General features: G+C 44.3%; 1 protein-coding gene across 10 annotated transcripts in view; it reads right to left on the minus strand.

The window, feature by feature from the left end:
• Nucleotides 1-181: 181 nt before the first annotated feature.
• The window catches only part of LOC147034175 (A-type potassium channel modulatory protein KCNIP2-like), a 385,242-nt gene continuing 359,299 nt past the window's right edge, over nucleotides 182-26,124 (minus strand). For 9 of the 10 annotated variants that reach the window (XM_085878070.1, XM_085878113.1, XM_085878034.1 and 6 more), the window contains 6 exons: nucleotides 24,565-24,634; nucleotides 22,584-22,654; nucleotides 22,323-22,430; nucleotides 6,901-7,005; nucleotides 1,733-1,795; nucleotides 182-1,649 (listed from right to left, as the gene is read on the minus strand). In XM_085878070.1, coding sequence (XP_085734196.1) covers nucleotides 1,596-1,649; nucleotides 1,733-1,795; nucleotides 6,901-7,005; nucleotides 22,323-22,430; nucleotides 22,584-22,654; nucleotides 24,565-24,634 — 471 coding nt within the window. In that variant the 3' untranslated portion in view covers nucleotides 182-1,595. The other variant, XM_085878042.1, reaches the window with a different exon arrangement.

Consider the following 26,124-nt stretch of genomic DNA (forward strand, 5'->3'; position numbering starts at 1 on the left):
CCGAGTCATCTCAAAGACTTTAAGCATTTAAAAAAGATAGAGCAAGGACAAAACCAAAGGTTGGTAATAATAGCACATCGGCCAAATGGCCTCCTCTTGCATTGAAGCTCCTTGTAAGGAGGCACATTTATTCTAACACAGCCTGCCCATTTGCAACCAAATGAATAAAAGCAACACAAGATCAAACTTATTCTCATTTTATTAAATTAAAACTATTTCAGCAACTTACAAACATCCATCACAAGGGCTTGTTTTCCTCATCTTTGTATCATGAAGCAGTCCCTATGGTGAAAATGAATAAAACCCTACCGGCTACGTTTCTACCTGCAAGTCATTTTGTTGAAGAAGAGTGCTTGCAGCTCACCGAGTGTGCAGTGTGGGAACTACAGCGTTGAACATTTGTGATGTTGCTCTGCATACGATGCTTACTAAAAGGTCATTCGATGAAAGAAGTTGTTAAAGACCAAAGTTTTGCAAACGTGCACGGTGACATGGCAGAAGACCACGGTTTGCTCCGTAGGCCGACGACAAATACTTTTTGGTGGAAACAGTGGCGTTAATGTGCTATGAATAATGAGTTTTGCAGGCAACACGTGACCACCAAGCACGGGATCATGGGAATAAGTGGTCGAGCATGATAGTTGTGCAGTGGTAATCAAGCCCTTTTACAGAACGAGCACATGGACAAGTGAGCACAAACTCGTGCCGTTAGCTTTACTTCGCACTTGCCTTGCTCTAATACAGTCGATGCAATACAACTTTACAATAGCACGCGAGGCAGAACATCATGAAGACATTGAAGCTGGATTACAACTGCCGTGAGTACCACCGGTGCTGCTTCAGTGGCTTTATCGATGCAACAAAAGTGCTTTGAATGACCATTCCTCTTGAATCAATGAAAACGAGTCCACATGCAGTGTTTGATCCGTGTATTCGATGTTACATTTCCACTTGCAGGTTTTACTGAGAGCCAACTGGTTGACTTAGCTTGAGCAATTAGTAGGTACCCTTTCTCCTTGGAGCTCTCAGCATGATTTGCACCTGCAAATGCAGCAGATTGTGCTTGCAGAAGATCCGTGGTCGGTTTCAGGTAGGATGAACTATGATCGAAAGAAAACACTTGTGCTTTAAGTAGACTGGCTTGAGGGGAATAATTTAACTGTACAGTTGTCGCTGCTATGTACTGTAACTACAATGGTGGTGTTGTGCCAAAGATTACTATACCAGACTCTTCCCAGAGAGGAAATGGCAGTTGACCAGTGGGAAGTTACCAGAAAGGGCTCTTCGGTTCCCAACGGGGGTTTGTGATGTTCCATTTAGTGCCCAGACTTGGCTCCGCACAAGTAAAAGTTTCCAGGCCGTCTTGTACGCAGCAGCTTTAAAGGCCACTTCTCCACCAATAAATAAATAAAATAAGTCAATGCCTCCCAAGGATGTGTCTTCTCGTTTTCTTACCGAACATGAGCAACTGTAATGTCCCTGACAGGTAGTTCACTTGCAACTTTCTCAGACAAGATGGTTGTAGCTTAAGCAATACCTGGACTTCCATCTTCTTGCCACGTGAGGAATGTCCCACCAACAGTATTGAGAAAGGCTCACGATATCGGAACGTTCTGGAAGTCTGCAATCGATCTCATGATCTCTTCATCCTGAAAGACAACGGTAAACATTATCGTAGACGCCACATGTCCGGGTTAGAGCGAGGACTGTGGTTACATAACGTGAAACTCACATTTTTACAAGCCCACATGAATTCATCCATCGTCACCACACCATCTTTGTTTCGGTCCATTTTCTGTGGGGAGAGATAAGTGGAAAAGGAGAGAGAGAGTTTAATCTGCAAAAAGGGACACCAGCTGTGAAAATTCCCCATATGGTTTGTACATCTTGGTACTTTCCTCATTGGTACCATAAGTGGATGTGCCACTACCCTCCATCATACTAGAGATAGGGATGAGGGATACATGTTTATGTATTAAAGCATACTTGAGGGTGTTGTTATTCTCAAAAGAGGCTCACCAACGAGGGTGCTACGTGCATTTATCTCTTTGAAACCTTCCCTTTTTTTATGGACTTGTATTTTCCCAGAATTAAGAGACTTTCCTCTTTCGACATTCCATTGGCGCCTTGCATGGTGTTATCACATAGTTGTTACCGCCTCGCTATATACAGACTGTTGTTGCAGCTCATGCACCACACCCTCGTTACCCTGTGCAAGCAAAGCAAAAAGCGGGTTTTAATAATTAGTTCATGTCTGTCTGTATTATCAGTTTGTGATGGAGGAAGAACTTATTTAAATTGAATGCTTATCCAGGGATTATGAACACGAATCGGAATGTGAAGAGGAAGACAAACCTGCCGCTTTACCGTACTTTGACTTAGAATTTGTCCCAACCACACATGTGCACAGAGGAGTGAGATCATTTTTAAACAGTGAAGCCATTTCAATATTTGGGTGTGTCCTTCCTTTCATCCATCCACATTGAACTGAATGCAAGACTGGAAGGATTATGGCTGTTCAGATTGCACGCACCATTGTTGTCACCATTTATACATACTTTTGGCCATTTAGTGTACATGACATGAAGTCGCAAACTGCCCTTTTTGTTGAGAGTTGGCGATTCAGCTCTTTCCCAAATGGATTCCTTTACACCTCGAGTGAGCAACTTTTTTTTTTTTTTTACCTCTGCCACCGAAGTTGAAGGAGGTTACGTTTGCAGGATATCTCAAAAAGTTGTGGGTGGATTCAGACTAACTTGGTGGACAGGTTGGGTGTGTGTGACAACGCTGAACTGATTAAATTTTGGTGAAGATCCAGATCCGGATCCGACGACTTGAATTTTTTAAAGTGACTCTTCACCAGTGAGAGATCGGGCTCAACAAATATATGGCACGATAACTCAAAAAGTTGTGGACGGATTCGGATGAAATTTGGTGGACACGTTGGGTGTGTGACAAAGAATTGATTCAATTTTGGCGAAGATCCAAATCTGGATCTGGATACGAGAGTTATTTAATTTTCACAGTGATTTTTCACCATTGAGAGATAGGGCCAAAAACGATACAGAGCATGACATTTCAAAAATCTAATGGGCCCGATATGTTCTCGTGGATCAGGCATTGCGTGGCGGAGGTATGCGCTCAACCGAGTGCCCTTCTAGTGTATTTTCAAGTGATTCTTCACCATTGAGAGATAGGGCTAAACTAATATATAGCACGATATCTCAAAATGTTGTAGACGGATTCGGACAAAACTTGGTGGACACGTTGAGTGTGTGACAAGGAAGAATTGATTCAATTTTGGTGAAAATCCGAATCCGGATCCAGATCTGATAATTTTAAAAGTCATTCTTCACCATTGAGAGATGGGGCCAAAAACACTATGAGGTGTGTTCAAAAAGTATCCAACCTTAATATTTTGTGCGTAAACAAATGAAGCAAGGGAGGCGTGGTTTGGTGCACATATGTAGGTGATCCTAATCCGTATGCGTGAATATTTTCCCGCCTGCAGAAGCTGTCAGTCACCGACAGGCCGCCGATGAGTGAAGAAGTGTGAGTGCTGTCGGATTTTGGTTTTTGACAAAATGACGGAAAAACTTGAACAACGCTGCTGCATCAAATTTTGTGTAAAGCTTGGCAATTCCCAAGTGGAAACGATCCGGAAGATTCAACAGGCCTTTGGGAACGAAGCAATGGGCATCACACAGATAAAAAGAGTGGTACAACCGCTTCAAAGATGGTCGCACATCAGTAGAAAGTGAAGCACGTTCTGGTAGGCCCTCAACATCCCGAAATGAGATCGTCATTGACCAAGTGAGTACCCTGCTGATGCAGGATCGTCGAATCACGATCAGAGAACTTGCAGATGAGGCGAGTGTCAGCATTGGATCCGTTCATTCCATTGTGACTGAGGATTTGGGCTTAAGGAGAATCTCAGCGAAGTTTGTGCCAAAGCTGCTGACGATCGAGCAGAAGCAACTCCGTTTGGAGATCGCACAAGACATGCTGGAGACTGTGAACAGCGATCCCAACTTCTTCAACACAGTGATCACTGGCGATGAGACCACAGTGATCCGTCATTTTGTCAAAAACGAAAATCCGACGGTGCTCACTTCCACTTCCTCACTCATCGGCGGTCTGTCGGCGACTGACAGCTTCTGCAGGCGGGAAAATATTCACGCATACGGATTATGCGTGACGCATACAGACCCAGAAATATTCACGCATACAGACCCAGAAGTATTCATGCATACGGACCCAGAAGAGAAGGTAGGGCAGTTTTTGCAAACTTTGAAGTTACGTGACGCGAAAGCGAAATTCAAAAATCCGGCCCGACCAAATTTAGATATTGTCCCATAGATTCATATGCCACAATCAAATTCAAGATCGCTTGAGAAATGTAGGAGGAGATAGATTTTGAAAATCGTCATTTTCGCATTTTTTGCCAACTTTGAAGTCACGTGACACGAAAACAAAAGCGAGTATCGAAAATCCGGCCCGACAAAATTTAGATATTGTCCCATAGATTCATATGCCACAATCAAATTCAAGGTTGCTTGAGAAATGTAGGAGGAGATAGATTTTGAAAATCGTCATTTTCGCATGAAAATCGCCATTTTCGCATTTTTTGCCAACTTTGAAGTCACGTGACACGAAAACAAAAGCGAGTATCGAAAATCCGGCCCGACAAAATTTAGATATTGTCCCATAGATTCATATGCCACAATCAAATTCAAGGTTGCTTGAGAAATGTAGGAGGAGATAGATTTTGAAAATCGTCATTTTCGCATGAAAATCGCCATTTTCGCATTTTTTGCCAACTTTGAAGTCACGTGACACGAAAACAAAAGCGAGTATCGAAAATCCGGCCCGACAAAATTTAGATATTGTCCCATAGATTCATATGCCACAATCAAATTCAAGATCGCTTGAGAAATGTAGGAGGAGATAGATTTTGAAAATCGTCATTTTCGCATTTTTTGCCAACTTTGAAGTCACGTGACACGAAAACAAAAGCGAGTATCGAAAATCCGGCCCGACAAAATTTAGATATTGTCCCATAGATTCATATGCCACAATCAAATTCAAGGTTGCTTGAGAAATGTAGGAGGAGATAGATTTTGAAAATCGTCATTTTCGCATGAAAATCGCCATTTTCGCATTTTTTGCCAACTTTGAAGTCACGTGACACGAAAACAAAAGCGAGTATCGAAAATCCGGCCCGACAAAATTTAGATATTGTCCCATAGATTCATATGCCACAATCAAATTCAAGATCGCTTGAGAAATGTAGGAGGAGATAGATTTTGAAAATCGTCATTTTCGCATTTTTTGCCAACTTTGAAGTCACGTGACACGAAAACGAAAGCGAGTATCGAAAATCCGGCCTGACAAAATTTAGATATTGTCCCATAGATTCATATGCCACAATCAAATTCAAGGTTGCTTGAGAAATGTAGGAGGAGATAGATTTTGAAAATCGTCATTTTCGCATGAAAATCGCCATTTTCGCATTTTTTGCCAACTTTGAAGTCACGTGACATGAAAACGAAAGCGAATATCGAAAATCCGGCCCGACCAAAATTTAGATATTGTCCCATAGATTCATATGCCACAATCAAATTCAAGATCGCTTGAGAAATGGCGGAGGAGATAGAATTTGAAAAGTCATTTTCGCAACTTCAAAGGCCTCATGACCTTGACCTTGACCTTCAGTGACCTTGAAAGTCATACCATCGTGTACGTCTCATCGACCTCTATCAGGATCATGAATGACCAGATCTCCCGCTTCAACTTCATTGTGAACGGACGGACGGACGGATCGAAGGACATCGACACCCATATTATTAGGTCATGCTCGAAGAGATGACCTAAAAAAGGCCAGTTTGTGATTTCATCTGTCATGTACGTGGGACAAGGTTACATCTCTTCCACGCCGTCTACAACCGTCACTTGATGCCCGGATTGGTCTCCAGACCAACTCACCCTACCACCGGAGGATGGTGGAGGTCATGTATCGATTCTCAAGCTTATTCACTTTAACATCTGTCATGACCAAGGCGAGTGGATACCTGCCGAAGCGTTAGCTTTACTAACTATTAAGTCCAGCTTTTTTTCATTGACACACTTTTACTGTAGAAAACTTGCTGTTTTTACGGATGTTATAATGGACACACACAACAGGCATGAAGAAATAATGTAACGACTTACATAGGGTGATGTGATCGACACTGGGTAAATCAGCGGTAAAACCAAGAATTAATTTATATAAACGCCTTTAAATCTCTTTAAAGCCTGATTTAAAATTAATTATACACTCGAACACTGGAGAACACAAATGGCCTTCATAATACTTCCAATAACCATGCTATACATCGATATATAGCATGAGAGGGAAAAGAAAAGGGCGCCGATATGGCAACATGGATGATTCCAATTGAAGGTGCATTTCATTTCAGTGGTGTTAAACTTCCGGATTTTTTAAAACAATCTTTAAAATCATTATTTCATTCATATTGAAGTATATACTTGAACACTGTGTAGGGTATAGTGTTATATGAACTCTCTAATTATTTTCAATAACGGTTTCATCCTTCAACATAGACACCATCCAGGGGATTAGGCCACCAACTCGTTTAGGGACCAATGTCCCCTCTTCCTCCCCTCCCAGATCCCTTGAGTATGTACACCAAGTTTTTTTCCAAGAATGGCCAGAAAGCAGAGGAGGAATTAATGAACAAGCAGCTCATTCCCACATGATGGAGACACCCGATAAAGTACATGCTTTTTAACCCCAACTCCTGGCACTTATTGCTGTCATGATGCAATTTCAATTATTTGAAATAGCAAAAAATAAGTAACTAAAGGATCACACAATGATTTTGATAAATAATATCTTACCTGAAAGAACTTGTCAACGTGTTCTTTTGGACAGTTTTCATTCAGGGCTGGACAAGTGTATTTTCCCATCATGTCATAAATGGATTTGATGATATCATTCATCTCCTGTGGAACCAGAAATGCAATGTTTAGGCCTGCAAGGGAAGTCTGACTTCAAACAAATCCTTTCTCGAGCAAAAAATAAAAGTAAAATTAAATTATTATTTTTCCCCAAAGAAAATATACTATCCCAAAGAAAAAGGTATGCAAGGTCAAGACTCATGCAATAACGAGAACACTGAACAAACCAGGACAAAAGGAACAGCAGAGAGAGGGGGTGGGGGGGGGGACACCACTGCGGGGTTTAAGGACAAAATAGAGGGAGGCTTCGACAAACAATGGGTGTGTAAAGGAATGAGTAGGAGGAGAGGACATGTGCGGTTGACAAGATCGATACAGAAGACAACTCTCAGAAGGGAAAAACTGGAAATTTTGGAGGAGGGGGCTTGGGGTGGGAGTTAATGGGGGAATGAATGAGTTGAGATGAGCACTCATTCTGGATTTAGGTAACTATTGCCAGGTCAGGCCAGATTAGATATGTGACTTGCTACAGGTACCATGTAAACCTGGACTAACCTGTTTCATGGTCGGGTTGTCTCCGCCACCAGACCAAACCATCTCCCCCACCAGGTTTCTTGGCGAGGAGGGTGGATGATATGGACACCCAGCAGGATTAAAAACAAAACCTGTCAAAGGGTGGAGGAGCTCCTTGTGAGCCAACGGCCATCCATATCTAGTGTCCAACTGTGTCTGCAGACGTCCTCCCTCCTGCAGTTGGATTACTTTTTATTAGGAGGTTGGAGATAGGATTTGCACTCCGGCCACCGGAAAACCCTTCATTCGGCAAAAGGTACGACAAAGAAATCTGAAAACCCACTCCGTGGGAGTACCTCCTGTGCAGTTACCCCCCGCAGAGCAGCTCAATGGATGATGGTATTGGGGCAAAGCCTTCAGGACCCCACTCTTTGATGAGAGGAGGAAAACCACGGGGTAACCTTCCCGCGTCAGATTGCGGTCGTGTATGGCGGGGTGGTGCTGTGGTGTCGTCCACCAGACGTCGGTTTCCTAGGGTTAACCTGAAGTGGTCCCTTCGGGTGAGTACCTGGAATGTCCTATCCCTAAGAGAGGATGATCACCAGTCTCTGTTATCATCTGAGCTCAAGCGTTTGAACATCAGTATTGCAGCACTCTCTGATGTTTGGAGACCGGATTGTGGCGAGACCATGGCGGATGGTTACACCTACTATTGGTCTGGTCGCTCCGATGGTTACCATGCCCAAAGAGTTGCTGTAGCTGTGTCCAATAAGCTGAAGGATAATTGAGGGAACACCAATCAACGAGCGAATGAGATAAAGGATTCGTCACTCCTTGGGTGTCGTTTCCCTGGTCTACGTATACGCTCCTACTGAGGCGAGTGATCATGCCATGAAGGACGCATTCTATGCCATGCTCGAGTCTGTGGTTGATCAGTGCCCCAGGCGAGATACTCTTCTCGTCTTGGGCGATTTCAATGCATCGACTGGAACTGATAGGGATGGTTATGAGACACGTGTTGGTCCCCATGGGTCTGGAAATGTGAAGCAGAATAGCACGAAGTTCCTTGACTTCACAAGAAGTCATGAACTTAGGATGGCTGCTTCATGGTTTCAGCACCCACAGGCTCATCGCTGGATTTGGTATTCCAACGCTGGTGGTGTGCCAAAGGCGATTGACCACGTGCTCGTTGATGGTCACTGGAGGATGATCCAGAACTGCAGGGTCGACCGGAGTGCTCAGTTCCTCAATACCGACCAGCGGCTTGTTGTAGCAACTCTGAAGTTTTAGCTTAATCCAGGAGAATGGTACCATCCCAGACTGGGCTGGATGTTGGCAAACTCAATGATGAGAGGGTAGCTGAGGAGTTTGCAATGGGAGGGGGGGGGGTCTGGGTGCTTTGAAGAATCCTGAATAGTTGTGGAGTGCCTTCAAGATCACCATCCTTGATGTTACCGGTGGATGTCTTTGAACTCACGATCGAGCGAAGAAGAATTTTGTCTCTCAAGGTACACTGGACACCATTGACCAGAGTCGCAGGGCCAGGATGAATGGCAGAGCTGAGCTGTTCAGGGAGTTGAGGCGTAAAACTGTACGTGCGCTGATGGTGGACAAGGAGGTCTATGTGCGAGGAATCTGTGAGGGGAAAGAGCATCACCTATGGTCAAGTCATTCTCGTCATGTTTACAGGGGAATTCGCGCATTGTGTTCGTCCAGTCCCGTCCCTCGGTGTACTGCAGTTAGAGCGGAGGGTGGTGGGATCTTGACAGAGGAGTCCGAAGTGAAGGCCCGCTGGGCTGGTTACTTTGAGCGGATGTACCAGGCTGATCCACCAGCTGTTGAGTTGGACGTCAGGGGTGTTACTTTCCTTATTGCTGACCCTCCAATCAACTGTGATCCACCTTCATTTGTGGAAACACAGGCTGCATTGAACCGGTTGAAATGGGGTAAAGCTCCTGGGATCTGTGGCATCCATGCTGAACTTCTCTAGGCTGGTGGAAATGCTGTTCTCGTGTCATTGTATGCATTTCTGTGCTCTGCCTGGAACACAGGCATCACCCCAACTGACTGGAAGAGGGGCCTTGTTGTCCCTCTCTGGAAAGGGAAGGGTGATCGCCAGGATTTCAACAACTACCGAGGGGTGACACACCTCTCAGTACCAGGCAAGGTCTTTACTGGGATAATTCTTGATGGGGTTAACCACCATCTGCTTGAGCACCTGTACCCAGAGCAGTCAGGCTTTACACCAAAGAGGTCACCAATTGACCATATGCTTGCTCTTCGGGTCCTCACTGAACGCAGGCGAGAGTCTTGGCAGGGGCTGCTTGCAGCCCATGTTGATCTCTGGAAAGCATTCTATTCAGTGAATTGGGATGTCCTCTGGAAGATTCTTGGTGTTCGTGCGGTGCTCCCAAAACTGATCAATCTGATGTCTAAACTATACTCTGGTACTAAGAGTGCTATGAGATGTGGTGGTACCATCTCTGACTTATTTCCAGTTGTTACTGGATTTCGTCACGGGTGTGTACTGGCCCACACACTTGTCAGGGCTTGGATGAAGTGAATTCTGGGGAGGATGTTGGAGAGTTCAAGCCGCATTGCATCATTTGGGAATGTCAAGATCTCAGACCTTGATTTTGCAGATGATGCAGTCACCTCTGCGGAGACTGGATATCCTTTTGGGGGCCCTCGAGGTGCTGAATGAGGAGTTGTTGCCACTAGGATTACAGGTTTCCTGGGTCAAAACTAAGATCGAAAGGCTTTCAATGACATCTTAGATGCTGCTATCTTGTCTGTAACTGTTTGTGGTGAGGTTGTTGAGGTCACAGAGAGATTGACTTACCTTGGCAGTGATATTCATGTCTCTGCTGGCTGTGATCCAGACATCAATAGACGTCTGGGTCGGGCGTGGAGAGTCATGGATTCACTAGATCATGAGGTGTGGCGCTGTCGGTACCTGTGCCGGAGGACGAAAGTCTGAGTCTTCAGGTCCTTGGTGCTTCCAGTCTTGCTCTACAGATGGGAGACTTGGACTTTGACCAGGGATCTGAGACAGAGACTTAATTCCTTTGGTAACATGTCTCTTTGGAGAATCCTTGGCTATTGCTGGTCGGATGTTGTGTCTAACGAGCGGTTTCTGAGAGAGACTCAAATGAGATTTGTTACTTGCAGAGTCCATGAGCATCAGCTGTGGTTGTCTGGACATGTGGCTCGTTTTCCTGACGCTGATCCTGCTCACAAGATTCTCTCAGCGAGGGAGCCTCGTGAGTGGAGGAGGCAGGTTGATCGGCATCTTAAAGAGATGGGGATGGACCAGGCATCTATCTGCCTTGGGGATGGCCAGATGGAGGCCCCTGGAGTACCGGCGGAAAGTGGACGCAGTGACATGCTGCTCTGGTGCATGCTCCTAGACAGAGGCCCCTGGAGGACCAGCAGAAAGTGGACGCAGCAACACGCTGATCCGGGGCATGCTCCGAAACCTGACCTGACCAAAATGGGGGTGATGGTGGACCATGTGTACCCTTCAGATCGTGGGGGGGGGGGGGGCGCATGGAAAGGGCACAGGGCACATTGCTAGAAAGGAGGTGGTGGAAGACAGAGACCACTGGTACCTTCTGAGATGGAAAGGTGATCGGCCCATAAATTCAATTTTGTTGTGGAACCTTCCAATAACCTTGAAGACCTTGGTCAGCAAGGCATCAAGCTGAGCAATATGTGAGGCAGGGGAGCCACCCCAGAGGGGAAACCATCCGTTCATCCATCCACTGGGACCATACTCTGTGCAGAGCATCGGTGCTGCCAAAGCAGTCTCTTGGGCTGTTGGGCACAATCCTGGATGGGTCACCACTCCGACGCAGAATATTTGAATGGCTCAATCATTCCAGCAAGCTGGTACTCATTTTGTCGACCTCAGAAGGATGACAGGCTGAGTCAACCCCACCTGGTGTTCATTCAACAGCCGAGCGGGATTTGAACTCGGGACCCTCGGATCCACAGCCCGCCACCCTAATCATCAAGCCAACACCAGACATATAATAATGATACACTGTACTGAAATCGACTTAACTCTAGACTTTCTTCCTAACATAGTGACAAAATAATATGAACTAGCAGAGGTACCCGGCATTGCCGGGCAACTCCGGGTCCCTCATCACACCCCTACCCATCCTACTGCCACCCCACCAATACTCCATTAAGATGCAGATGAAGGCCTTGTAGGTGGATAGGGGTTCAGGTGTGCCAAGGAAGGGCTTTGTATGATGGAGGATGCCCAGTTGGCAGTTGGCTTTGGAGCCCGACTTTCAAATGTGGTTTGCCCAAGAAAGAACATTGCTGACAGTAAGAGCCAGGAGTTTGAAGGAATAAACTTCCTCAAGAGGATTAAGAATGTAGATCGGAGGGTTTCCAGAGCCTGATGGTCCTTTAGAACAGAGATAGTGAGAGTGTGAGTTTTGTCAGGATTGAAAGACATATTCCAAGTGTTTGACTAGTTTGTGATTATTTTTCAAGGTCTGAAGAGAGGGAAGAGGCTGCAGCATGCCTGTCTGAAGGACGAGGGATGCCATGGCACAGGATGGAGTCATCATCAAATCGATAAATGGAAAATCACAGAGAGTTCATTGATGAAGATCAGGAATAGGACTCGGCTCAAAACACTGCTTTGGGGCATTCCAGTCATTACAAGGAGCAGAGATGAAGGATTCTATTGAGAGCCACAAGTTGGTTATGAGAGAAGATGAAGTCAGTAAGCCACGTGTGGACTTGGCCTTCGATGCCATAGACAGGGAGTTTGTAGAGTAAGGCAATATGCCAGACTATCGAAAGCTTGAGGTATGTCCACAAAGAAGGCCCTGATCTCATGTCTGACATTGAGGGCTTCCCATCCATTGTTGGTCGAGTAGAAGCATCATGTCCAAGGTAGAGTGACCATGGCTGAACCCAAAATGGTGATCTGGGATGAGCTTGTTGGAAAAAAATGAATGATTTCACATCAACTATGATGATGCATTCCATGACCTTGCTGATGATTGAAAGGAGGCTGATGTGTCTGTATTTAAGGGGATCAGTTTGTGTACAGTTTTTCGTAATGCAGTGATGTTGTCTGATTTCCAAGCAGATGTAAGATGACATAGAGAAAATGCTCGGGGGAAAAAGAACAGAAAGAGAATGTGCAAGAGCAGCAGGGAAGGTTTTTAGGACACATGAGCTGATGCCGTCCAGTCCATTTGCAGAATCAGTCGATGGTTGACGGACACTTGTCCACCTTCTCAGGCAAAAAAGACACAGAGCCCAGAAGTGATTGGGTATGACAGGGAAGAGTGGGGGACACAGGATTTGGAAGCAAACACAGAATTTAGGAATTCTGTCTTCTCATGAGCGGAGTCAGCTGTGGTGCCATTTGAAGAGAGGGAAGGGAGCATATGTAAGGGGAGCATACACGAGAGACAGACTTAACTGGAAGGGAACTCGAGAGAGTGCATACCTCCACCATGCAATGCCTGATCCACGAGAACATATCCGACTCAATGCATTTCTGAAATATCGTTCTAGATATCGTTTGTGGCCCGATCTCTCAATGGTGAAGAATCACTTAAAAAAATTATCAGATCCGGATCCAGATTCGAATCCTCACCAGAATTGAATCAATTCTTCCTTGTCGCACACCCAACGTGTCCACCAAGTTTCGTCCGAATCTGTACACAACTTTTTGAGATATCATGTTATATAGTGGTTTCGCCCGATCTCTCAATGGTGAAGAATCACTTTAAAAATTATTGTAGCCGGATCCACATCTTCACCAAAATGTAATCAGTTTGTCCTTGTCACACACCCAACCGATCCACAAAATTTCAACCTGATCCATCCAAAACTTTTTAAGATATCCTGCACACAGACACAGAGAGACAGAGAGGGGTGAAAACATAACCTCCTTCACATTCGGTGGCGGAGGTAAATATTCTAGTAGTCGGATCTGGATCCGGATCTTCACCAAAATATAATCAGTTCATCCTTGTCATACACCTGACCTGCCTACCAAATTTCATCCGGATCCGTCCACATCTTTTTGAGATATCGTGCCATATATTAGTTTAGCTCGATCTATCATTCCTGCCCACAGACAGACTGACAAACAAATATGCAACTCCTCTTCAAATTTTGAGTCAATCAGACGAAAATTGACAATTTTAGAAATCCGGCCTATGTTGACCTTTTGGCCGATGTTTACTTCAAAAATAATTGGTGGTTGAAATCAGTGACTTGATATGCAAATCCTCTTCAAATTTCAAGTTTATGGGATGAAAATAGAGGATTTTAGAAATATATTTTATTTTTTTTTGTTTATACTGTCGAGACTCGTATGAGAGCTAACACACAGAACGTACAACAAGGAGAGCAAGAGACAAGGATGGGGGGGAGGGCAGTGGGGGGAAGGAAGGAAAAACAGTGTGGAACAGAGACATGATATCTGTGGAAGGGAGAGGGATGGTGTGGGATACAGAGGGTAAACAAGATGGACACTACGGGGACTTTCAGGAAAGAAAGCAGGGAATTTGAAGGAGGTGGGTTTGGGGTGGATGAGCGGGGGAGGAAAAGACAGTGGTTTTGGATGGGGGAAGATAAGAGATGGTGGTGAACAGCTGTTTTGAATACCTGAAGGGAAGAGTGGGATTGAAGAGAGTGGGAGTTTGTTCCAAAGGTGGGAACAATGGGGTGAGGGTGGGGAGAAATATGGGGTGGGGTGGGGGGACATCTCTCAGACAGAGCAGGGGGGGAGGGAGGGAGAGGCCAGAGAGGAGATGGGAGAAGACAGACGGATCACTGACCTGCCTGTGGTGAGAGAGTGAGAGACCCAAAGACTCAGCCTCATCGCGGGAGAGACCAATGATCCTAAATGCCTTGGTTTACACAGCGTGAAGCCGAGAAAGGTGAGAGGCGGGATCACCAGCCCAGAGGGGAGAGAAGTAATCCATTAGGCTGTGGATGAAAGCTCTTTATGTGGTCATGAGCTCAGTTAGAGGCCAGTTTGAAAATGTGGCCTTCCCAGGAAAGATCATGGCAGATAGTGAGACCCAGAAGCTTGAATGAAAGGACTTCTTCAAGTGGACGGTTGAGAAAGTAGATGTGGGAGGGGGGGTTCCAGACAGTCCTTTCGGAGATACATAGAGAGTGTGTGAGATTTGTCAGGGTTGAAGGACATGTTCCACGTGTTGGACCAGCTTGTGATTTTATCCAGATTTGCAGAGAGTGAAGAGGCTGCTGCTTGCCACTCTGAGGGTTGACATGGTACGGCAGAGGGTGGAGTCGTCAGCAAAGAGAAAAAGAGGATTTTCCAGAGAGTCGGAGAGATCACTGATGAAAACCAGAAAAGGAAGAGGGCCCAGAACGCTACCTTGAGGAACTCCAGGCTGGACAGCAAGAGGGGATGAGAGAACTCCATGAAAGGCCACACGTTGGCTGTGACAGGAGAGGAAGTCTGCGAGCCATGAGTGGAGATGTCCTTGGATGCCAGAGGAAGAGAGTTTGGTGAGCAGGGCAGGGTACCAGACCGTATCGAAGCCATATGATATGTCTCGGGAGATGGCTCTGATTTCATGTCTGGCATTGAGGATCTCCATCCATTGTTGGGAGAGTAGAAGCAGTATGTCCAGAGTAGAGTGACCGAGTCTGAAACTAAATTAATGATCGGAAATCAAGCCATTGGAGAAGAGGTTGGATTTACTGTCTGAAGCGATGATGCATTCCATAACCTTGTTGATGATTGAGAGACGGCTGATTGGTCTGTAGTTGCAGGGATATGTTTTTGCACTTTTTTATGCAGGGCAGTAATGTTTGCTGATTTTAAATCAGATGGCAGATGACCTTGAGCAAATGAGAGGGTGAATAGAACAGAGGAGCAGGTTTTTAGGACACGTGGGCCGATTCCGTCTGGACCGGTTGCAGAATCTTTGACAGCGTTTGAAGTAGGACAGCAAGCTTTTGTCGAGGATTGACAGCAAGCTCTCCACCTTGTCAGGAGAAAAGGTCACAGTCCAGGGACAGCTGGGTTCAACTGGGTAAGGTGGGTAGAGAAAGTGATGGGTTTGGGAAACAAGATTTCGAAGCAAACATGGAGTTTAGGCATTCAGCCTTTTCACGTGCGGTGTCAGCTGTGCAGCCATTTGAGGTAATTAAGGGGATGGAGGGGAAACATACACCAGAAACAGACTTAACTCGACCCCACCAGGATTTGGAGGAGGGAGACAGTTTTGCGAGTACAGACTTGAGATTAGAAAGATGTTGTTTTCTGGCTCTCCTGAGGGTAGATACACACTTGTTCCGAGCTTTGTGGAAGGAACTGAGATTAACTTCAATTGGATTAGTCTTCCATGAGGCGAAGGCAAGTTGATCCAGGACAACTGCCTAGCCACAAGCTTCAGTGTACCATGGGTGGGAAGGAAGGGTAGGACAACTGAAGATGAGATTGGATAAATCTGTGCATGAGGGAGAGCAAGTTTCTTTGGAAGAATTCCTAGGACGACTTGATGTCGGAGGAAGTAGCGATGGGAGATCAGTCGAGAAGTTTGATGGCTGCTTGAAGACCCTGTCAGTCGGCCTGAGTGAAATTCCAGACTCGATGGCGCTGAGGAGGCTCTCTAATAACAGCCAGAGAGATGTCCACTTTGACAAGGACGTGGTCAGAAGAACAGATTGGAGCAAACGAAGAACAGCTGATATTTTCAGGGAAATTTGTCAAAATCAGATCCAGAAGAGATAGAGTACCATTGCTTGAGATCCGGTTGACAGATTGTGTCAGTCCCAATGAGTCACAGTAGTCCTTTGCTGAAGTGCCATGGCAGGTGAGAGAGGTACCCACACCAAGCCAACTGGCATGATGACAGTTGAAGTCACCACATATGAGGAAGAAAGAGCTGGGATGAGAGGATAGAAGTTGGTCCATGTTTTCGGAGAGCGAGATGTAAATGGAATCATCACTCTTTGTTGGACGGTACAACACACACATAAGCATGAGGTGGGAGTGGAGGGGAAGCCGTAGCCAGAGGTATTCCTGGGGGTGTGGGGGGAGTGAGGGCAGTGCATGGAGAGTGAGGAATAGAGTCTTTGATGAAGAGAGCAACTCTGTCGCCAGGATGAGGCTCAGGTCTGTCATACCAGGAAGAGATACTCGGGAATCAGAGACGTCTTGAAGAAGTAAAGTTTCTGTTTCGCAGATGATGTCTGGTTTGTCAGTGGCAACCGTTATGGAAAGATCTGTCAAGTTTGAGCGAAGGCTCCGGATGTTTGAGGTCCACACTGTTGAGGAAGGACGGGAGGAGGTTGAAAGAGTGTGGGGGAGGGGCCGGATGAGGAGGAGAAAAGGCTCTGTGGTGCTGGGGTAGAGGGGGGGGCAAGAGAGGGGGCAGAATGCAGTTGAGGATTTGAGGTGGAGTGATGAGATGAAAGAGAGAGGGTGGGGGAAGGAGGCAGCTTCATGGATGTGAGGGGGGCAACTTTGGGAAGGGGGAGTGAGGGGAAGATTGGAGGGAGAAGGGTGAGAGGGGAGAGTTTAGGGAGAAGGGTGAGGGGGAAAGTTTAGGGAGAAGGGTGAGGGGGAGTTTTGAGAAAGGTGAGAGGGAAGCTTGTTTTGAGAGGGAGGGGAGATGATGATAGCAGGCATGGCCAAGGAGCAGGAGGGAAATGGGAGAGATGAGGAGAGTGGAAGTATGAGACTTGGTTGAGGTGTGGTGAAGAAGGGAGCGGGCAGGGGGGAGGTACAAGATTTGAGACATTGGGAAGAGGGGGAGGTGTGCTGAGAAGAAGGAAGAGCATGGTTGTGGTGATGATGAGTGCACTGATTGAGAGAGTGCGGTATCTGTTCGTTGTGAATGGAGCCCACAGATGTTGGAACACCACACACTTTGGGACAACAGAGGAGGAGCCGATACTGCAGCAAAAGACAGTAAAGAGGTGCTAAGAGCGGAGGTAGGATGAGGGGCAAGATGGCTGGGGTAAGGAGAGGGGATAACAGGTGAGGGGTTAGGAGGAGGTAGATTTAAGAAGGTGGGGTGAATTGGCAGTGAAGTAGGAAAAAAAAGGACGATTGATGGAACATGAACATACATGGCAAACTGGGATTTAAATATTTTTAACTCAGAGATGCGATTAAAGACATTACGTGAGGGATGCAAGAAAGGAGAATTAAGAGAATGGAGAAAAGAACCGTCGTACCAGTCGGACTTTTTCGATACGGGATGAAGGAAAGGTCGAATTGAAAACATTCTTTTGAAGAAGAAAAAGAGTCGTGAATTATGATACAATACCGAGAACCACACGTGTGAAAGAGGAAGTTGAAACATTTTAAGAGTCCTTTTTTTTAATAAAGATTACGTGAGATGAGGAAAAGGAAAGGTTGAAGAAAATCGTGTGGGTGTCCGTGAATTTGGATTGGCAACCGCAGAAGGAAGCTTTCGACGAAAGTTACAGGAAGAATATGAAGAGGGGGTAGACAAACGTGGTTTCAGGAGGTGTAACGTGAGAGGTTAAAATAATAAAGTTGTTTTTTTTTTTGTTTAAAGGAAAGGTTGAAGAAAAAAAATCATGAACGTGTTTGGTGAATATGGGTCGGCAAAAGTAGTTGATGGTCGATCGGCAAAAGGAGGAGGAAGAAGAGTCGGTACAGTAAGTCACGTGGTTACATGAGGTAAGGTTTTTTTTTAATATTTTTTAAGACATTAAATAGAGGGTATAGTTGAGAGGGATAGAAGGAGGGTAGAGGGAAAAGTGGTAATAAGACTGATGTAAAAAAACTGAAAAAATAAAAACTTATGGTACAAGGAGAAAATACAATAAACACAATCGTTCGTGCACACAAACAGGAAGGGTAGGCCTCAATGAAACCCAATATGAAAAGATGACGAAAACTCCACAATTACCACAAGTTTTAACACATGACCAAACTAGAAACACGCAGTGAACACAGAGTGAACTAGAGGGGGAGCACTCGGGAGAGTGCAAAACCTCCGCCGCCAATACTGCTGGGTCACTCAAGTAAACCAAATATCTTATTCATTAAATATCTCAAGTGCTCACAGAGTTATAGTTCTTTTCTCCAACATTTTTCTTGGGGGAGGGGGGGGGTTGGAAATCACTTAAAACATGTAGAAATGCAAAAAAAAAAAAAAATTCTCTAATTTTTTTTTTTTGGGGGGGGGGGGGACCAAGTCCAAAATGTAATGGCATGATCCTTGGACCATACCTAACCCCCCCACCAAGTTTCGTCGAAATCCGTCGAGGAGTTTTTATCCGTAATACTGTTCACAAACAAACAAACAAACAAACAAACAGAAAGGGGTAAAAACAGTAACCTCCGATCTTCGATGGCGGAGGTTAACAAAATGACAGTTAAAACGCGCCAAAAAGGACCAGAAAACTTATCTTTGAGAAAGTTGGCAGAAACCCTGAAGAAGAACCACCACCGGAAATAACACCTTAGTTGTTGACCTTTGGCTTATGTTGACCTTTTGGTCCATGTTAACCTTAAAAAATAATTAGTGGTTAAATTCAGTAAGCTGATATGAAAATCCTGTTCAGATTTCTCGTCAATCGAATGAAAATTGAGGATTTTAGAAATTTCACAAATTTGTTGACCTTTGGCCTATGTTGACCTTTTGACCTCAAAAACAATAGGCTTCTTGCTTATGCCAAACTCTAGCATGTGATGAAGTTTCGTGAAGATTGGTTTACATTTGTAACCTGTCGGCATTTGACAGATAGAACAACAAAATCGACTGACCAATATACGTGAGAAAGCTTCGATTTTGCAAGTAATAACAAGAAAAAGAGCAATCAGAGACTGCAGACCCTCGCCAGGAGTTCTTTTGAGTGGTGTATTTTTATAGGTTTTAGGGTAAATCCAATATGGCTGCCAAACCATGTGACCTATGACATCATATGTGTGAACATTTTGTTGCTCATGGACAGGCAACATGTCGCAAAAAAACAGTAAAGAGGTGCTATAGTGTACACAATATGTGTAAAAGTTTCATCTCAATCTGTTCAGTCATTTCAGAGAAGAGGATTTCAGAAGTTTTTTTTTTTTTAACAATATGGCGGATGAATCACATGACCGATGACATCATCAATTTTTTTTTTCTTTTTTTCGGTGGACCATTTTATCCCTAGATGACCTTCAAAAATTTTCATACTGATCAGATGTAGTGTTCTACATATGCAATGATGACGTCATAATGAAGGCACCTATGACGTCATGAAAAATCACACTCATTCCCCATGAGGAGTGCTTGCCGTGTGCCAAGTTTCAATTTTTTCCGTGGTGCAGTTTCAGATACAGAGGTCCAAAGTTTTTCCGTTTTTCCAATATGGCTGCTACACCATATGACCGATGATGTCCTAATTATCAGTTCAATATTCTACATGAGAAGTCGCATCAACGGCGAAAATTCTGTCTCAATCCGACAAGTGGTTGCGGAGAAAAACACGAAAGTTCTGTGCGGACAAACAAACAGACAAACAAACGGACCCAAATGCAAGACCCTTTCCTTTGGCGAGGGTGACAAAATCGACTGACCACCATACTTGTAAAATCTTGATTTTGCAAGTCACAAACAGACAGAAAGGGTTGAAAACATAATGTCCTTCACCTTCGGTGGCAGAGGTAACAAGGCACCATCAGGTTTTGGAGGAGTGAGACAAGTTTGAAAGCTCATTCTTGAGTTTGGACCGATGTTTTCTGGCTCTCCTGAGAGTGGACACACACTTGTTGCAGGCTTTGTGGAATGAGCTGAGATTATCTTCAGTCAGATTTGCTTTGCAATCACCACATATGAGGTAGGGAGATTTGGGACGAGTGGTTAAAAGTTGGTCTACATTGTCTGCGAGACATGTAGATTGAGTCGTGACTGTATTGAGGATGGTACAACACACAGACAAACAAGAGGTGGGAGCAGAGGGGAAATCACAGCCAACATACTCCTTGGGGTTGGGAGGTGAAAGATCAGCACAGGGCAGTGAGAAATTGAGATAATGATGTGACGTGAAACTCCGCCATCAGGATGTGGTTGAAGCCTATCAGATGGGATACAATAGCTGGGAAGACACACAAAGAAGTGAAAGACATGTGGCACTGAAAGGAATCTTTTCATCTTCTCTCCCTGTGAAGGCTAGAGTGCCCCAAAGCAGTGTTTTGAGACCAGTCCCATTTTCTGATATTCATCATTGATCTCTCTAAATCTCTGGAAAATCCTCTTTATCTATTTGTTGATGACTCCACCCTCTGTCGTGACACCCCTCATCCCTCAAACAGGAAGGCCACAGCCTCTTCCCTCTCTTCGGACCTTGACAAAAACAAACCGGTCAAACACTTAGAACATGTCTTTCAATCCTGACAAATCTCACACTCTCACTATCTCTCTCTGAAAGGACCTTTCGGCAACCCCTATCCCCCCCCGCACCCCCACCCACCATTTACTTTCTCAACAATACTCTTGAGGAAGTTGTCATTCATTCAAACTCCTGGGTCTCACTATCAGCCATGATCTTTCTTGGACAAACCACATATCTAAGTTGCCCTCCAAAGCCAGCTGCCAACTGGGCATCCTCCATCATACAAAGTCGTTCCTTGGACACCTGAACTCGTATCCACCTACGAGAACTTCCTCCGGTACTGCTCTCCTCCAGCTTGATTAAGTACTGCTCCCCCCTCTCGGCTGGCTCCCTACCTTGTACCTTTATACCTTGCTCATCTTGATGCCGTGGAAACCAAGGTCTTCCAGATTATTAGAATCTCCTGTGATGAATCTGAGTCTAAGGGCCTCTCACTTCACCATCGCAGACAGGTCAGTTTGTCTTTTACCACCTCCTTTCTGATCTTGCACCCTCTGTTCTTTCCGTGCTTTGTGCACCCCAGGTTTCTGCAGGGCACGCACGGTCCACCAGCAACCCCCTTCTGGGAAAACTACCGAAATCCAGGATTACTGCTCACTTCCACTCACTTGTTCCCCTTTCCTCCCAACTTTGGAACAAGCTTCCACATTCTCTTTAATCTCATTCTTCTCTCCAGGTCTTCAAGACAGCTTTTCACCACAATCTCAGATCGTCCCAAATCCAAAACCATGACCTTTTCTACCCTCCAACATCCTCCCCTCCTCACCCCATGTACCGCAATCCCTCCTCCTTCCAAATTACCAGTTTTCCCTCCTAAGAGTTTCCTTCTGTATCCATCTTGTCCACCATATGCATCCTCTCCTGCCCCTCATTCCTCCTCACACCCATTGTTTGTTCAAGTCTGCCTCCATCTTGGCCTTCAACTCTGCTGTTGGTGTTTCTCCCCTCTTTCAACTCTTCCTTTTGTCCTGTTGTGTCCTGATCCTTTCAGTGTACCAATTCAAGCTCTTCCACAAGCCTCGACTATGTACACAAAAAAACAAAACAAAAAAAAGGTCATTGCGAATGGAAAAAAATAATTTCCAACCAGAACTCCTCGGACAAACTCCTTGATAATGATATGGGTTTTATGGTCCCTGTTTGAGTCGTTTAAGAGAAAACTGTCGGAAAGACAGACAGACAAACAAACAGAATAATTGTCTCATTTATATAGAAGATAGATGTTTTGCGCATATACACATGACACCCCATGGCCGCTCCCGTAGGGAGCGGGTATTTCTAGTCATACACATAAGTACACATTATCACACCAGCAAGGAAACAGTGCGTGACCAATAAACAAATAGGCAGTGAACCTTTCTTCTACAGTACATTCTGGGTTGTCCATCTGTGCCCCTCTTTAAAAGCTTCCTGTTATTGCACTTCCCATTGTACACAAACTAGTGAGTAAGGAACAAACATAAACATACCTCCTTGGTAACATATCCATCCTTGTTGATATCGTAAAGGTTAAAGGCCCAGTTCAGTTTGTCATTAATGCTTCCCCGGAGCAGCAGAGACAATCCTTGCACAAAATCCTTGAGACAGACAATAAATACACACTGTCCAACCATTTTCAGAAAACATGTCAAAAGTACAAAAGCTGACTATTCATTGTCTACATTTCATACAGCACTGTTTTGTAGCACAAAGGTGTTTGTGAGTGGTGGAATACGGGCGTGCTTGATTACCTCAAAGCTGATTGACCCATTGTGGTCCCGGTCAAAGGCATTGAAGAGGAAGTGAGCATACATGCTGGCGTCTGAAGCACATTCGGGGAGGGGAGACATGCAAGCAAAGAGGAAACTCAAAACATGTGAAAATGCTTTTCCACCAAGCTGTCTTCCCTGTTAAATTTACCATGATTCATAAACCCTTTCCATTTTGGGGTTCCTCTACCTAGATTTGTGCAATTTACCTGAAAGTACATATATTAATATTGTACTCATAACAAATATATTAATTTCCAAAATTCCCAATTCAACCTTTATCCATTCAGCTAGTTATCTCATTTCACTCCAATATTTAGTTATTCATTTTCCATTTAAATATGACGTAAAATCTGCTTGCACCAAAGGTTTAACAAAGCTCTAAGTATGTGGTATGTTGTCCACCTGTCCAAATGACACTCTTCCCAATAACAATTCTGGGGAAAATAAACATCTACAGCATAAGCAGTTGAGATATTCCCTCAGAATGCCTGGCCAGAGGTTGTTAGGATCTTTAAGGTGACCATCCAGTCCACCATCAAATACCACCCATGATGGCAAGGGAAGAGGATATAATTTGCAGGTACAGCGGATCTCCACAAGTCCATAGCATGTCAGGTAGATGTTCTGATTTTCGACCTCAGTGTTTCAACCACAACTCCATAGCATGTCAGGTAGATGTTCTGATTTTCGACCTCAGTGTTTCAACCACAACTCCATAGCATGTCAGGTAGATGTTCTGATTTTCGACCTCAACGTATCAACCACAACTCCATAGCATGTCTGCTAGATGTTGATTTTCCACCTTGATGTCTCAACCACAACTCCATAGCATGTCTGCTAGATGTTGATTTTCCACCTTGATGTCTCAACCACAACTCCATAGCACGTCTGGTAGATGTTCTGCTTTTCAACCTCAGCGTATCAACCACAAGTTCAGAGCATGTCAGGTCGATGTTCTGATTTTCAATCTCAGCGTATCAACCACAAGTTCATAGCATGTCTGGTACATGTTCTGCTTTTCGACCTCAGTATTTCAATCACAAGTCCATAGCATGTCTGGTAGATGTTCTGATTTTCAACCTCAGCTTATCAACCACAAGTCCATAGCATGTCTGGTAGATGTTCTGATTTTCGACCTCAATGTATCAACCACAAGTCCATAGCATGTCTGGTAGATGTTCTGATTTTCGACCTCAATGTATCAACCACAAGTCCATAGCATGCCTGGTAGATGTTCTGATTTTCAACCTCGGTGTCTTGAAACAGCTAAAACTCTGCTCCATAAAGGAGGGTGTAGTCGTTTGAAATACCTTTTTCTTAGTGAGGCTGTAAATATGAATAAATTGATATGTTTAATAAAAACACCAACAAAATAGCACTTTAAAAGTTTTGAAGATCTCATTACCCTCATGTCAAGCTATATTCTTGTTCTTGCTTGATTTCCATCTCTCACTAACCATATGATGGCTAATCATAATGAGAATAAAGCCTCATTAATGAGACTTTTCTGAAAAGACTTCCACAAGCCAACATGTAGTTTATAAAAACAAGGCAGACAGTCATTGACTGGTGGCCAAAAAAACTTTTTTCTGATTCAAATGACTCCACTTGATATTCTCACTCATGACATGATCGACAAAAAAGTTTATTCTTTACGATTCCACAGCAAATGATGGAACAAAATTCATGGAATAAGTTGCAGTGGGTATTGGAGAAAGGAGGGGCAGGAGGTGGGTAGGAGAGAGGAGGGGGTTGATTAATGAGCATATCGTCTCTTTAAATGTTTCAACCCCCCAATTTTTTTTTCATTTACTGCATTGTACAGTACAGTACTTCTATTTATCTTGGCCTTCTAGAAAACGTGTATTACAACTATAGGGTATTTTTCGGTTGCACTTTAAGTAGGGAAACACACCAATGAAAGAGCCTCATTTTTGCAACAGGCTATAGCTCAACACACCTCCCTGTGGAAAAAAACGTGCATAGATTTCTTTAAACATCTCTTCATCCACCATTCCAGTGGGACACTCCTGGAAAGACACATACACACACATATGTGTATATATATATATATATATATATATATATATATATAGGAATTGTCCATAATCACATGACAATGTTTTGCAGCAGAAAACATCAAATTTAATGTAGCTGACACAGGTCTGCCATCTTTTTTGTCATGCTAAAGCTAAGGGGTCGACTTTGTGTGCCCATTTTTGGCGCTACTGACAATGCTTCATAGCGACTTCGTTTTCATAGATGGCTTCTCTTTTGCCATCGACGGCTTTGAAGACTTTCGCTGACGAGTTGGTTTATAAAGCAAAAACTTCATTTCTCTTTGTGAATACACACGCACACAAACACACACCAAAATAACACAACAAGGAGGCAGATTGGATCCTAAAGTTGGAAAAGAAAAAGTAACATTTAAGTGAAATGTTCCCATGGCATTTGATGAATAAAAAAAGATTTTAAAAAACAACTCGTAAAAATGCCAAATTTTAAAAGCCCAGGCTCGGATGGAATTCCAAGCTTCTGGCTAAAGCAACTTGACACTATCCACAATTACTACACTCGAGCATTCAACAAACTAATCCATTAGAGGAAAAGTTAATGGATGAGTGTTTCACACACCTTCCTCATCCTAAAATCGGAGGAAACCCAACTACATCTCAAGCATAGAGCAATAACATGTCCACCAACAACAGACTAACTTCGAACGAATCATCACAGAAATGATGCACCACCATCGAACAACAAGGGGGCCTAGAGTCAGAAGAGAATGGATGTAAAAGAGGATGATGTGGAATGATAGACCACCTACTACTGGACAAGGCCATACTCTAAAACTGTAAAATGAGAAGAACCAAAATTGTCTACAGCATGGATGGACTCGAGAAATGCTTTTCAGTGTCCCACATTCATGGATGATAAAATGCATGCAATTGTACAAGATTAATCCACAAATAATCAAACTGGTTGAGAAAGCAATGGAGCTCTGGAGTATCACATTGATATTACAGCACTCAGAATGAAAGATAGGAATACCGAGATTGAAGATATGGCGTGGGATATTTCAGGGAGAAAACCTTTCCCCCCTCTTGTTTTGCCTGGCCCTGCGCCCAGCAACCTCATTAATGAGCAAGGACATGGATACACCTGAACATGCAATCGAAGAACGTCTAAAGGAACAGGAAAAGGCGACACATCCACTGTACGTGAATGAGTTAAAGTTCTTCACACTGAATGACGAAAAATTGGAAGAAGTGAAATGAGTGAAATGGTACTCTGCCGACATTCAAATGAAATTTGGCCGAGATAAGTGTTCCAAGTGCACTTTCACACAAGATAAACTAACAAAAAAAAAAATTAAAAATCAATGCATCCCGAGAATGTACCTTCCGAGATGAGGAGGTGGCAGCCTGATGGAGCTCAACCAAGTGCACAAAGTGACACTGTAGGATTGGCTGAGTACGTGAAAAGTTTGATGGACAACAGAATCCAATTTGTAAGCAAA

This window comes from Eptatretus burgeri, chromosome 1, assembly GCF_056783735.1.
Source record: "Eptatretus burgeri isolate ZD-2024b chromosome 1, Ebu_testis_v1, whole genome shotgun sequence".
NCBI classification, from domain to species: Eukaryota; Metazoa; Chordata; class Myxini; order Myxiniformes; family Myxinidae; genus Eptatretus; species Eptatretus burgeri.